This window comes from Numenius arquata, chromosome 4, assembly GCF_964106895.1.
Source record: "Numenius arquata chromosome 4, bNumArq3.hap1.1, whole genome shotgun sequence".
Lineage (NCBI taxonomy): Eukaryota > Metazoa > Chordata > Aves > Charadriiformes > Scolopacidae > Numenius > Numenius arquata.
This window is the reverse complement of record NC_133579.1, coordinates 5,767,054-5,781,824: the sequence shown is the minus strand read 5'-3', so window position 1 is coordinate 5,781,824 and position 14,771 is coordinate 5,767,054. Positions and strand designations below refer to the sequence as shown.

The window sequence follows — 14,771 nt, the reverse complement described above, 5'->3', positions numbered from 1 at the left end:
AACAGCCCCTGTAAAAAAAACAGAGAGGATATGTTTAAACTGTGAAGCAATTGTGGATTGTGACATGGTTTATGATATAAATCACAATATATAAGCCAACATATTTAATTACATGAAATATATTTAATATATTAAAATATATTGAACTAATAATTCCAGTGCTGTAGAGGAGAATTACTTTTGTGGTACTCTAAGTGAAATGTATAACTTGCTTAATGTGTTAATCCAGCATCACTTTCAATCTCTCTATTCTCTAGTGCTAATAATTATGTTAATAATGTTATTCTTCTATGTGATATTTCTTTTACCTTGTGATGCAGCAAAGTGTTTCGTTTTGTTTTCAGAATAAGGAATCGGAGAAGCTTTCTGAGACTAGCAAAATGTTAATCTCCATGGCTAAAGAAAATATACCCCCAAATAGTCAACAGAACTATCCTTCAGGTATAGTGTATTTTTTTTATACGTCTTCTAGATTTAAGTAACATTTAGTTACCTTTGAGAATTTTTGGAAGGGAATTGCTACTTTGGATTTGTAATTGTAAGATGATCATTGTAATTCAAATGCGTACCAATTCTTCAGCCTTCCGAACATCGTGGGATTGTGTGGGATTTTTCTGTAGTTATGCCTTTTTTTTTTTTTTTTGAATAAGGAAAATATGCCAAGCACTTTCTTTTTCTTGTAAAGGTACCTCCATTAAAAAAAAAAACCACCACCAAACCAAAACAAACCAACCAACCAGGCAAACAGAAACAAACCAAAAAGCTGCTTTTAGTCCTTGGTAGAGGATCTGTCCTTTCCTGTTGTATTTGGGTGGAGCAAAAGCTTTGGAAGTCCATCTTTCATCTGGACTTTAATGCAAAAGGATACATTCCCTGTGTGTTTTGCCAGGAAAATAAGGATGCCTTTTCTTTCGGCTTCTCAGCTCAAGAGTTCTAGTCCAACTTGGCTAACATGCATACAGTAAACTAATTGTTCTTTTAAAAGCTAAGTGTCGTTTAAACGTTTAGGCATAGAGTACTAAACTGGTTGTATTGCTTTTGTAATTTTGTTATAATGTAGTCATTTAGTAAACAAGGAAAGAACAAGCGCTTAAGTTTTGGGTGGAATCTGAACCAAGTGAAACGGATAGATTTGTTTTGCTGTGGCTATCGTTTTTAATCACCGTTTTCTTCAAAAATAGATATTGTCCTATTTTCTCCTTTTCTCTGGGTTTTTGTGATTTCTGTTTGAACATGTGTGATAGTGTTCCTTTCTCCATTTGACTGCTTCTGTTACGTGTTGCCTTTCCTTCCTTGTCCTACCATCTCATTTCTGTAGGCACTGCTGGTTTTCTGTAGTTACGCTGGTGAAGCTCAGGTTTGTGACCAGAAAAGTGCACGTCTTAAATTAAAGAATGGAGCCTGAGCTTGTGAATCTGGGGGCCTGAACTGATCTTAGCTGCATAAATAAAAACATTAATTTTATAAGGATGTTGTATAAGTAAAACTTCCAACCATCAGCAAGGCAAGCTCCTCTAAAACCTTTACAGGAAAACTTCACTAAAAAGTATCTGAAATGATAATTGAATATTCCTTGCTGCCAGGAGTCATAATGGATAAAATTGGTTAGAGGACAGCACTTAAATAATTATCTACCTCACATTTTTGGCAGTTTTGTTATGATCGGCTGGTTAGTCCTGGTGTTGATAAAAGAAAAAAAAGTTGTCAGTGTGATTAACAGAATGTGAAATGGCGAATAAATACAGCAAATACAGAATAAACAAAAGCAGAAAACCAATGAAAAAAGTATATCTCTTATTCCGATGGAAGAATTCAGACAAGTTGTGCATGACATTAGGATGAACGTATGTTAACTGGAGTATTTTTGCCCTGCTACGCTCTCCTAAATTAAGTTTTTGAAGTAGGTTATTTTCAAATATCTCCTAAATCACTACCCATAATTGTTATCTCATTGCTTTTCTGGTGGCTGAAAAAAGGTCTTCTGTAATAAAATTGACTGTAAACCCTCTTTTGTTTGAGTACTTCACGTATCTGGATGAAAGCACTTGATTCTCACTGTTTTTTTTCTGTACTGAATTTTGCTGGCTTCTCTGAAGTTACTGAATGAATCTTCACTCTGCTGTGTTAGATGCTTTTGATTTTTTTTTTCTTGGTCTCCTATAGTTAATCCACCAATAATTTCATGTGAAAGTAAAAGGCAAGAGCAAGTGGCCGAAGCAAATAATTTCCTCTTCTATGTTCTGTTCCTCTTTACACTTACCCCTTTTTTGAGGGTTGAAATGGTACGTTGTGTTTTAACGGAATTCACGCTTACCTTACGTGCAAAATTAGGAGGAAAGTAACTTGTAGGTTGGAGAAGAAGCTCCCACACAGAACTCTGCAAGCTGTTTCAAATCAGCGTAAGACATATTTAATTGGGTATTATGTCCTTTGGTTCTACAGAACAGCAGGCTGACTCCTCTTTTGGCTCGTGAGGATACGTTCTATGAAACTATCCCAAGCCAAGCCAGCTAAATGTATCACGGAATGATATGGGGTTGGAAGGGACCTCTGGAGATCATCCAGTCCAACCCCTTGCCAAAGCAGGTCCACCCAGAGCAGGTCCCACAGGAATGTGGCCAGGAGGGTTTTGAATACCTCCCAGAGACGGAGACTCCACCACCTCCTTGGGCAGCCTCTTCCAGGGCTCTGCCACCCTCAAAGTGAAGAAGTTCCTCCTCATGTTTAGATGGAACTTCCTGTGTTCAAGTTTGAGCCCGTTCCGTCTTGTCCTGTCCCTGGGCACCACTGAGAAAAGACTGGCCCCATCCTCTTGACACCCACCCTTTAAGTATTTTTGCTAAGTATATTTCAACCTTTCGTCTGCTTCAGTAGAAGAGTGATTCCCAAGTTAGCAATTTTCAGCATTAATATAATGTCATTTTTACTGTTCAGTCACTGATTAATGCCTTAAGCATTTAAAATACTGGAGTCAAACAACGTACCCTTCAATAAATTGGGACTGATGCAAGAATAAATCTTGAATATCCCTCTCTTCCCTCTTACTCTTTGCTCCTCATTTTTCGTAGACCACAAGATGTAGAAATGCTTTCAGAGAAACAATAGGAAATATAAAAGCCAAACAGTTGGAATCTGTGTCTCTGGTTGTGTGGTTTTGTGGGATTCACTGGCTCTCTGTGGAGAGTGGTGAAAGTGGCTGCAGAGGTGGGCTTCTGGGGCACAGGATATTTCTTATAAAGTACTTTAAAATATATTTTGGGAACAACAACCACCTTGCCTAGCATTATATTTTAAGAGTGCAGCTGTTATGAGACCTGACAGTAACCTTAGGAAAAGTACTTAATGTGTGTTTTGGGTCTACTGCAATTAAAAAACACTGAGGTGGAAAATAAATATGATTAATATTATCGATTTTTGACGTGTTTCAGGCTAAACAAATGGCTTGTTGCTTTCTAGTTGCAAAGTGTATTTTCTTTGTGTGAAAGTATATTTTCTTGTGTGATAAGCGCAGCTTAAAATATCAGAGTAATTTAGAAACTAACATGTCAAAGGAGATTCTTTGGAACTTACATTGACAAAACCAATAGTATAAAATAACCTAAATATTGTATGCATTTGTCAAACTATCCAAATAAATTCAGTTTATGTTGCATTTTTTTTCTAGTAGGGAGAAAAAGCAGAAGAACTAGAGGAAAACTAACATCCAAAAACCAGTCCATTTTTCTAGAATGTTTTCTGCCCAGCTACTCATAGAAGGTGTTTTTTATTTCAGCAGTTTTGTAATTAGTGGTTGCGTAGTTCTTATTTTCCATTGCTGATGTCTAATAAAAATCCAGATGTAGCTTTTGCACCATGTGCTTTGTATTGATACAAACCAGTAGAATAATAATATTTAACAGCGTTAAACTTTCAGGTGACTACGGCTTGAGTTTACCTCTTGGAGAAGAATATGAGCGAAAGAAACATAAACTCAAAGAGGAACTTCGACAAGATTATAGGCGATATCTGTCTCAGGTAAAGCTTCTTGTCTGGTTGTCTGAGTTTAGTGAGTCTTTTCAAATGACTCTCTCATTTTAATTGAAAGAAAATTAATAAAATCTGTGCAAAATCTTGATGAGAATGCATTAATTATGCATAATGACTGATTTAGAAGACTCAAGTAAAAGTAATTCCAAAATTTCATCACTGGGGAGGGTTATATATTTTATTTTAGGCTTCTGCAGATCTCTCTCCATGAGACTACGTATTACGTAGTACATTTTATTCTGAATACTTCTACTTATCTCTACTTCTTTCATAGTTTCTTCTTAAGAATTTAAAATATTGTCTCTTACTTCCTTAAATACTTATGTATTCTATGGTCTGTAATTCAGGTAAGAATATTTCTATAATTAATGTGACTCCATTTGACAGCTTGTTTTCAGTTTTAGAAGTAAAAGAACTCTGATGTTCTGATTAGCATGATTTATTAAATGTCATAGTAATTTAAAATTGAAATGGTATGTGTGAAATGTCATAATCTTGGGAATATTCTGTATCCCTTCTCAGTCAAACAGGAAAAAAATCAGGAACCAAATAATTTCTGTTATACTGATACTTAGCATATTCAGACGTTTAGTTCTTGTAATGAAAGAATGGATTGGCTTTAAGAAAAGAAGTCTTTTTTGTTAAGTCAAATACTTTTGAATGAAAGATGGTTTTTGAATAGTATCTTTTCCCTGACTTTTAGGGTATTTCACAGGCAAAAAGAAAGGTAGGGTGCCTGCAATATAATTTTTTTCCTTCAAATTAGTCGCTTTTTGCTTTATTTGAAAGCTTTGTGCTCTTCGAATTTAAAAAACAGAAATCATTACATTTTTGTGCTTTGTGTGTTTGTGCATGCAGTAGTGATTAGTTGTGATTAGCAGCATTGTTTGCTTTGTGCAAAATGATTGCTTATATTTATTATTTTCCATTAATAAGATTTTAAAACACTTGATTTCCTTTTTTTTTCCTTTGCAATTGCTGTTGTTGCTGTCTAATGCTGACTCTACAAAAGTTTTTCTTTTAGTAGACGTTTGCGTCACGGCTTATCAGTTAGAGATAAATTAACTCACAGTTGTTAAGAGTTCAGATTTTTTTGTTTTCTTGATATACATATTTTATAAAGCTGGAACAAAATAGTAAACTCTGAAATACTATAATATGTCATCGGAACCAGAGTCAGAGCTTTTTTCTTCCCTGTCACTGGGAAGTCTCATCGGTGGTGTTTAGGAAAGCGGTAGAACCAGTTATTCAGCACCTAGTGGCCAGAATGCAAGAATACAAGTATTTTGAGGAAAAAATAATACCAGAGGCACACCTTTGCAAGCTTTGTTCAATTACAGTAATTTTAAATTATTTATATCATTATACTGTGATGTATGTGTAATTTATCAAACGCTGTCCATCCACGTTGTTCAAATTTAGCAACTTCAGTAAAGGACCGGGAGGGAACGTGGCAGAAACACAACCTTCTGTTTTTTTTTCTGGGGCTTTGAATGACATGCATATGATGCAAATTTACTATATTAACATGCACTAGAATTTCTCATTAACAGTAATAGCAGCTTTAACCAAAATGCTGTTTTTATAGTTGTTGCTTCTTGTTTAATCTTAAACTTCAGGTTATTTTCAAAGTTAGAATTTTTGTTAAAACGCAATCTTTAGTATCATTTTTACATTAACTTCTAGTGTTTTTTTCTTAATTGAACTTCAGTTTTACAAATGTAGGTTTACAAGGTGGAGTTTATTTTGTAATGTAGTACACGTTAGCTATATTATATTAAGCTTGTAAGGCCTGAGGAAGAGATAGGATAACAATCTCAAATCTCTTTCATAGAATCATGGAATTGCCTGGGTTGGAAGGGACCTTTTAAGATCATGGAGTCCAACCATCAACCTTACTCTGATAAAACCATCACTAAACCATGTCTCTAAGCACTGTGTCAACCCGTCTTTTGAATACCTCCAGGGATGGTGCCTCAACCACTTCCCTGGACAGCCCATTCCAATGCTTAATAACCCTTTCAGTGTAAAAATTGTTCCTAATATCCAATCTGAACCTCCCCTGGCGCAACTTGGGGCCGTTTCGTCTTGTCCCATCGCCTGTGACTTGGGAGAAGAGACCGACCCCCCCCTGGCTACACCCTCCTTTCAGGGAGTTGTAGAGAGCGAGAAGGTCTCCCCTCAGCCTCCTTTTCTCCAGGCTGAACACCCCCAGCTCCCTCAGCCGCTCCTCACAAGGCTTGTTCTCCAGACCCCTCACCAGCTCCGTTGCCCTTCTCTGGACCTGCTCCAGCCCCTCAATGTCTTTCTTGTAGTGAGGGGCCCAAAACTGGACACAGCACTCGAGGTAGGGCCTCACCAGTGCCCAGCACAGGGAGATGATCTCTTCCCTACTCCTGCTGGCCACACTATTCCTGGTACAGGCCAGGATGCTGTTGGCCTTCTTGGCCACCTGGGCACACTGCTGGCTCGTGTTCAGGTGACAGTCCACCAACACCCCCACATAAAGAGACAGCATAACTTCTGGCAGCTCTCATAGCGATAATATTGTGGTTAATAACTTGTTTAGTCTCGCTTACGTAGAAAATGCGGTTTCCATATCAGCTTCTGATTTTTTGGCAAATACCTCTTTAAGATCAGGGGTAATCTCTACAGATGTGTTCAAAGTGTGAAAAAAATTACTTAATAATGAGGTTTACAATTAATTTACTTTTTCTAGCAAAAATAACTTAGTTCTCCATATGATTCTAGTTGTCTCGGTGCTTGAATATTTGCATGGATATTTAATCCCTTAAATCTTTTAATGTGTAGTTGTGAAATATAGTTCCTAATGATGTGGTTTTGTACTGGAGCAGGTAGAGCTCTTACCTGTTGATGTGCCTCTAATCCCCTTTAAGCCATGTTATGACATAGGTATCAGGAGGAGACAATGCTGGTGAAATACCAAATCTAACCCATTCCTCCCATCAGCCCATGCCGCACAAATAGACGATCTTTTCATTAAAGATAATTGTCTTTATAAAACATAGTTGACTGACTGAGAAAGGCCTGGGGATGCTTTTAGCAAATGAGTGATGTATGAAGAAGCCATGAGAGCTGGAAGCCAAGGACCTGTTGCAGCACTGGTGCTTGGTTTGGAAGGCAGATACATTATACAGCCCTGTTCCCGTGCTGTGTCCCAGGGAGCTACATGGAACAACAACGTGGTGTTTGCAATGCCAACTTCTGTCCTGAAAGTGACTGACGGTCTGGAAGGAGTTGATGATGGGCCATTATCCTGAAAAGTTTGGGGACTGCTGTTCTATAACTCAGATAGAGATGAGCTGCAGAGCGGTGACTGTGCTAGTGTTAGCAGTGACTCCGTCTGTTGAAGTAAGAGGTAGACATATGTTTTCTGCAGTTAGAAAAAGCAATTTTTAATCGTAAGTAAGGCACTGTCTTGGAAAATTCCTCTTAATGCTCACATAGGCACTGTCTTGGAAAATTCCTCTTAACGCTCACATAGGTGCTTGTGCTTATACTACTTCATTACAGGAGAATTGAGTAATGATAGGGTTTTTTGAATAAAAATATATTTTTTTAATATAGAGAGACGTAACATGCAATCCTTCAAATAGTGTAACAGGGAAGAAGTGGCAAACACTTTCAAACTTAAGCGTAAAGCTTGACAAAGCCCTTTATTTTCTGCATTCCTTGACTTCTGTTCATTCATGTGTTCCCAGAGCATCCTATGTTTTCAAAATGGGCACTTGTCTTCAGTCTTTATTTCATTAAATTGATCAGGTTTCTTTCAGAAAATATAATTGCTAGCAACTATTTAGCAAGTAAGATTTGGTATTTAAAAATATGTATTGAATGATTTTCATATGTTTTTTTAATGTAGAAAAATTACCTGACTACTGGTGAAGTAGATCCATATACTCAGGGATTATCTCTTCCTATTGATGAGCGAAGGTCTGCCAAGGTAAATATCTGGAGGAAATTAAGTAAGTGGTGTGTAACTTGAAAACGAACCTGGATGTTTAAACTGATGTGGAAAAAATTATTTCCACTTAAGTTTTTTTGTTTGGTTGTTTTTTTTTTTACAGGGTTTACAAATGAACGTTTTTGGAGGTGGTCATTAGAATAATTTTCAGAAAAGTAAAGTCTTTATATGTTGTTGTTCGTAAATTTTTAATCCTAGGTTATGTGTAGTCTTAATTTGTAGATAATTAGATGTGTAATTCTACACTGATACTAATTTGAAGTTTGCTACTTCTCATTCACACCTGCAGGGCACTTGGTGTGTTCAAAAGCTGTAGTGGTTGTGCTTGGGTTTTGTTCAGCAATAAATATTGACCTAATAAAGAACATTGTTTATTCTTATATGGATACTTTTTAAATTTATTACTCTTCTTACCACAGCCTGGGGATAATTTTAAATGTAGTTGCTTGTAGTTGTTTCTACAGTGATATTCTTATCAGTTCCTATCAGAACTAAAGGAATCACAGAATCACAGAATGATAAGGGGTTGGAAGGGACCTTTGGAGATCATCTAGTCCAACCCCCTGCCAGAGCAGGTCCACCTAGAGCAGGTTGCACAGGCGGGTTTGGAATGTCTCCAGAGAAGGAGACTCCGCTACCTCCCTGGGCAGCCTGTTCCAGGGCTCTGCCACCCTCAAAGTGAAGAAGTTCCTCCTCGTGTTTAGATGGAACTTCCTGTGTTCAAGTTTGTGCCCATTTCCTCTTGTCCTGTCACTGGGCACCACTGAGAAAAGACTGGCCCCATCCTCCTGACACCCACCTTTTTAAGTATTTATAAGCATTGATCAGACCCCCCCTCAGTCTTCTCTTCTCCAGACTAAAGAGACCCAAGTCCCTCAGCCTTTCCTCATCAGAGAGATGCTCCATGCCCCTAATCATCTTTGTAGCCTCTGCTGTCCCCTCTCCAGCAGTTCCCTGTCCCTCTTCAACTGGGGAGCCCAGAACTGGACACAGCTTTCTGCTGCACACAATTTGTTTTGATGTCTTTGTGTATGCTTAACCTACCTGCATATCCTCATGTGATCCTTTTTTTTTTTTTCTGGCAGCTAAATCCAGAAATCTAAATAAAGGTTGATCTGGTATGTCACGTATTGCCTGCTGTTAATATAGGAATCTTCCCAATTTCCAATCTTTCTTCGAGAGTACAGATAGTAACGTGTTTTGTGCAAGGAGTACGCATTCTCTCTCTGCGTTTAGCCCCTTTGATGTCCCTGAGGTTTCTTACCAGTTTATGGTCTTGCTTTTCATATGTTGGAGAAAGAGACCAGCCATAACAGTCTCTCTGCTACTGGATGTTCCTGGAGGTTAGAATATGAAGATGCAACAAGCATGTGTGGATTTTCTAAACCTCTCACCCATTCCTCCGATGCACAGTCTAATTCTGTGAAAACCTAAATCAGTCTCACAGGAGTTACCTCTCCCACCCTCACGCTGTTGGCTTTATATTCCCAGTTCCTTTCTTATCTTTGCTTGTAAATCAATCCAGCAAGTTGAATCAGCAGAAACATTGTAATTTAGCAAATATTTTTGCTGACTCAACAAACACTACTGGTTGTTAGCATCAGTCAAACCCCAGGGGACATGCAAGGCAGAAAGAGAAACTGTTGCTGGAGGAGGACGGGATTGTTGCACTCCTAGGGGTTTTATTTGGTTTTGGTTTTTTAAGCTAGGTTTCCTCCCAGCTGCAGTGCTGCTTTGTGTATGGAGCCACACTGTCGCTGTCGTCTGGTGCAAGAATTCTGCTGTGGGAAGTGTTGGTCTTACCCTTGCTGTGCCCTTGCCTGAGAGAGCTGGAGTTGTTCAGCCTGGAGAAGAGAAGGCTCTGGGGAGACCTTGTAGCCTCTTCCAGTACCTAAAGGGGCTACAGGAGAGATGGGGAGGGACTCTTTGTCGGGAAGTGTAGTGATATGACGAAGGGTAATGGTTTTACATTGAAAGAGGGGAGATTTAGATTAGATTTTAGGAAGAAATTCTTTGAGGGTGGTGAGACCCTGGAACAGGTTGCCCAGAGAAGCTGTGGCTGCCCCATCCCTGGGGGTGTTCAAGGCCAGGCTGGATGGGGCTTTGAGCAACCTGGTCTGGTGGGAGGTGTCCCTGCCCATGGCAGGGGCTTGGAACTGGATGATCTTTAAGGTCCCTTCCAACTCTAACCATTCTATGATTCTAATTATGCTTTCTGCCTCTCTTGTGCTGGCAGTAAAGTTTGGCCATATGAGGAGCCAGGTGAGAACTCAAATAAGTGAAAATTGCTCGTTATGAAAAACCCCCAAACTCCAAATTATACACGTGTTTAAAAAAAGGGAGGCAGCAAGAATGAAATGCCCAGGAAGGGGAAAGGACTTCTTCTGAGTGGCAGCATGCATTTGTGCTGAGTTTATGTTCAAGTTCTGTGAACTTTGTGTTCATCCTTGGAAGTGTGTGTGCTGAAACAGTGTAAGATAAAGCATCTTTGATTAATGCTGTGGACATTAAAGGCATATCTGCACTGGGAACATGCCTGATCATTGATGATTTTCTATCATAGCAGCTCAACATTCGTTGAGATTTTCTGTACAAGTGCATTGTACCCTTTTTACCCATTTATTTATCACTACTGTAGAACCTAAATCAGCCAGAAGGTGTCACCCTGTGCGCTGCTAAACCGTTATTCTCTGGGCAGATAATGATTAGAGGTTAACATTTGCATTTTGTTTTCCCTTCTTAGGTAATATGTGCAATCACACAGCATATTGAATTTTCTGCTGAGTGTTTTGCCACCTGCTAATGACAACGCTCGTTTCTCAGCTTTGGAAGATACCCCTCAGGCAGCTTTCATAGCTGTCTGCAGATTTTATATTGTCACTGTCAGAAAACCTATAGACACAAATTCTGGGAAAAAAAAAAAAATCGGTTTGGGAGAGGATTAGTTTCATTTGCAAAACTCACTAAGCTGGTATTTCCATGGTGATTGAGATATAATTATTTTTGCTTGAAGTTTGTTCATGGAAAAGTAAATGTATATATAATGGTCAGGTTTTTTAATACCTTTTGCTTTCTTGTTGGAAAATACTGCAGTGGAGAAAAGTATGATTTGTCATATTGTAATATAATTATCTTTTTTTGTTTATCTGATGGTTGGAATGAGGTAGTATGAGATACCCCATGCTCTAAACATAAGGTACTAATATCAGGAAATAATGCAAATTAGAGCCTGGAGACTTTTGTATTTCGTATTATAGTATTTGGCTTTTGATGTACAATTCCTGCATTTCGTAAAAGTGGTGGCCAAAAAAGCTATCTCTTTGTATAAAATACAACCTGAACAAGCTGGTTAAAAATATTGTCACCTTGCAAATGCAGCTAGGACAAGGTGGATAGATTTTGTTTTTCTTAGTTTTCCTTGCATTCTTTGCGCTTTTGACTCATTTTGCAGTCAGCTTAACTACCTGTTTGAATTTGACAGTTCATGTTATATCATAAGCTGTAATGCTAAGACACATATTGTCTATACATGTATTTGTTGTCCTGTTTTAATTATGACGGGGGCGAGTCACAACTAACCTGAACACACAGAAAAAAATCATATATTTAAAAGCCACCATTCTATGATTCTGTGATCTGTAAATACATTCAGATTGGAAATTAGAAGGTGATTTCTAATTGTCAAAGGAGTGAGGCTTTGGAACAATTTTGGAATAAAAGCCTAACTGGTTTTAAGATGGAACTTGATATCCAGTAGTGTTCCTGGGGACCAGACTACATGCCCAAGGAGCTGATTTCAGCTGATTTCAGATTAAGGGAAAGTACTATATTCAAGAATGAACAAAAACCTCAAAGCACTTCAAACCCTATTTATTTGTACGTCACAAAGAAGGGGGAGGGCAAACACACAGCTTGCATGTATCCATTTAATACTGCAGTTCTATGAAGTTAAAAGCTACTCCTCAAAAATACAAAATTATGATGCCCTTTTCAATGCCTGTTTCAGGAGAAACTACGGCTTGAAAGAAACAAGGAGTACAATCAGTATCTCAGGGACAAAGAAGAATGGAATGAAAGGCTAAGGAAATTAGGGAAGAAAAACACAGAGGTAATACAGTTTTACTGAAGCTGATACAAAGAGGAACATAAATGATCTTGTCAATTGTTTTATCGTGGATGAAGACATACAAAGTAAGACAAAATAAGCAAAGAATGTCGTTCAATTAGGCCATAGGTTTTTTAATATATCTAGAAAGTCCTGGTTACAAGTCATACAATACAATTCTTGATTCCTACTTTGCTCCTGTCTATCTGGTAGAAGGATGCTTTCATTCTGCTCTGTGTCTGAAGCAAGTGCCTGGATTGTTCTTGGTGATAAAGGTGGTGGCTAAAAAAGCTGTCTCTTTGTACAAAATGTTGAGCTCCGTACAGTGTTCCTTAGCTTTAATTTGTTACTGCTTTTTCCTCAGTCTTTGTCCAGTTCATGAGAAAGCAAGGCATGTGCTAGCTGTCAAATGCACAGTGCTGTGCAATTGTGAATAAAAACCCCCAGTAGTTAGTACTGAAAATGAGCTGGACACATGCATAATTGAACTCAGATTCTGAGCTGAGGCCTTTGATTTGTGTGACAGTAGGCAGCTGAGCACTGCACAGCCACTGGATTGCTCCCCCTGTATTGTAAACATGTAAACATCCCTGTATTATCAACACTGTTTTTATCACAAACCTAAAACATGGCTCCATACAAGCTACTATGGAGAAATTTAACTCTATCCCTGCCAAAAGCAGTACAAGAGTCAAGAGGGCATTTTTAGGTCTCATTAGCGTTGTTGTGAGACCATATTTTAGTAACCTGGAAGCAATGTATTGATCTGAGAAAGCCTCTGTGCTGCTTGTCAACTGTAAAATATTGTGTGGAATGGATAAACGTTCTTTTTTAAATATTGTTGGCTTACTTTAGTGATGGACTGCAACAATTTGGAACTCTCATCTAATGCAGGTTTGATTTAAGAAGTCCTTCCACTTTTTTTAAATATGGAAATTCTTTAGTGTACCATTCTGTGGGAGCTGGGTTGTTCTATGAAGGGACTTGTATTTGTGTTCCAACAGCTGAAAGTTTATTGTCTTTCTTACAACAGTCGGCAAGTGCAAATACCCATGTATTTATAAGTTCCATCTAAAAGACTTTTTTGTCTGTCTCCAGAAAGGTTGTTGTCTTATGAGAAAGATCTTTTCCTCCCAGTGCATTGGAGTGTCATATAGTTGAAAACTCTTGTAATTTGTGGAGACAGCTGTAAGGCAGTATTCAGGCATCCTTTAGATGTTGGAATTCAATACGTAATTCTTACTGGCTTCTTCAAGGGTTGGAGTGCTAGACAACAGCGATCCCTAGGAAGTACGTGGCAAAAATACAGCTTGTGTTTGTGTAACTGAGTCTGTAAATCTCTGAAGATTTTTCTACGTGTTTAGGCATTTGTAAGAACAAACAGGGAAAAAAAAATGGTCAGGATTTGTTGAGGTTCTTCCATCTCTGAGGTATATCTGACTTGGAGTGTGAGCCAAATGAATGGGTCTCGTGATTAACGTGTGTGACCTCAAAAGTTTGATCCAACAGTTTAGATAATCATAGGATACATTTCAGTTGCAAGGGACCTCTGGAAGTCATGTAGTACAGTCTCCTGCTCAGAGCAGGGCTAGCTTCACAGCCTGATCAGGTTGGTCAGGCCTCATCCCGTTGAGTTTTGAAAGGATGGAGAATCCACAGTTCCACCGGGCAACCTGTTCCACTGCTTCACTGCTTGATCAGAACTTCTTTCCCTCCGTATTCCATTGGAATTTCCTTCGCTGCAACTTGTGGCTGTTGGTTCTTTGAAAATCATGATTCTGGCATCTCTGTAACCACAGACTGCAATCACTAGTTCCTCCTGTCCCCACGTATGCCCTCCTTAACCTTCTTTTTCCAGGCTGGACAAACCCAGCTCTGTCAGCTTCCCTTTAGGAGCCTTAACCATCTCAGTAGCCATCCTCTGAACTTTCTCCAGTTTGTCGGTGTCCATGGGGAGGGGGGAAACTGGGCACACCAGAACCTGAATACTGAACGAACGCCAAGCAGAGGAGAAGGATTGCTCCCCTTGATCTCCTGAGACGCTCTTGCTAACGCAACCCAGGGTGTGGTTGGCTGTTATCACTGGAAGGGGATGCGCTGCTGGCTCATCTTCAACTAGTTACCCACAGCTAACCCAGGCCTTTTTCTGCGAAGCTGCTCTCTAGACGGCCAGTGCCCAGTCTGTGCTGGTGCGTGGCATCATTCTGTCTGGGATGCAGAACTTTGCGTTTGCATTTGTTGATATTGATGAACTTTTTTATCAGCGTATTTCTCCAGTTTGGCAAAACCCTTCTGAGTGGCAGTTGTACCCTCTAGTGTACGGATCCCTCTTCCCAATTTGGTGTCATTTGCATCTTTAATTTATTTTTCGTTACATTTTGTAAAGTATGAGTTACTGTTATCTTTATTCACCTTTACAGATGAAAGATTACTGCTCAGAAATGCTAAGGGATTTATCCAAAACCATGTTGTTTGCTATAACTGTGTATTGAACACTGGTCCAGTGTGTTACAGGGTTGTTTTTTATCCACTAAACTATTCTTTTCTCATAGAGACATCTCCTGTGGAGCAAAAAAATAGATTAAGAAATGGTCAGGTTTAAAGGTTGTGCTCGTAGGTAGGAAGTATTACAGACTTGCTCGAATCTGCACAGAA

At 38.8% G+C, this 14,771-nt stretch overlaps 1 protein-coding gene across 1 annotated transcript in view; it reads left to right on the top strand.

Moving 5' to 3' along the window:
- CSPP1 (centrosome and spindle pole associated protein 1) overlaps nt 1-14,771 on the top strand; it is a 71,451-nt gene that overhangs the window by 8,438 nt on the left and 48,242 nt on the right. The window contains exons 3-7 of the mRNA XM_074146194.1: nt 345-441; nt 3,914-4,014; nt 4,730-4,753; nt 7,910-7,990; nt 12,018-12,119. Of these exons, the coding sequence (XP_074002295.1) occupies nt 345-441; nt 3,914-4,014; nt 4,730-4,753; nt 7,910-7,990; nt 12,018-12,119 (405 nt within the window). The remainder of the gene's footprint in view (nt 1-344; nt 442-3,913; nt 4,015-4,729; nt 4,754-7,909; nt 7,991-12,017; nt 12,120-14,771) is intronic.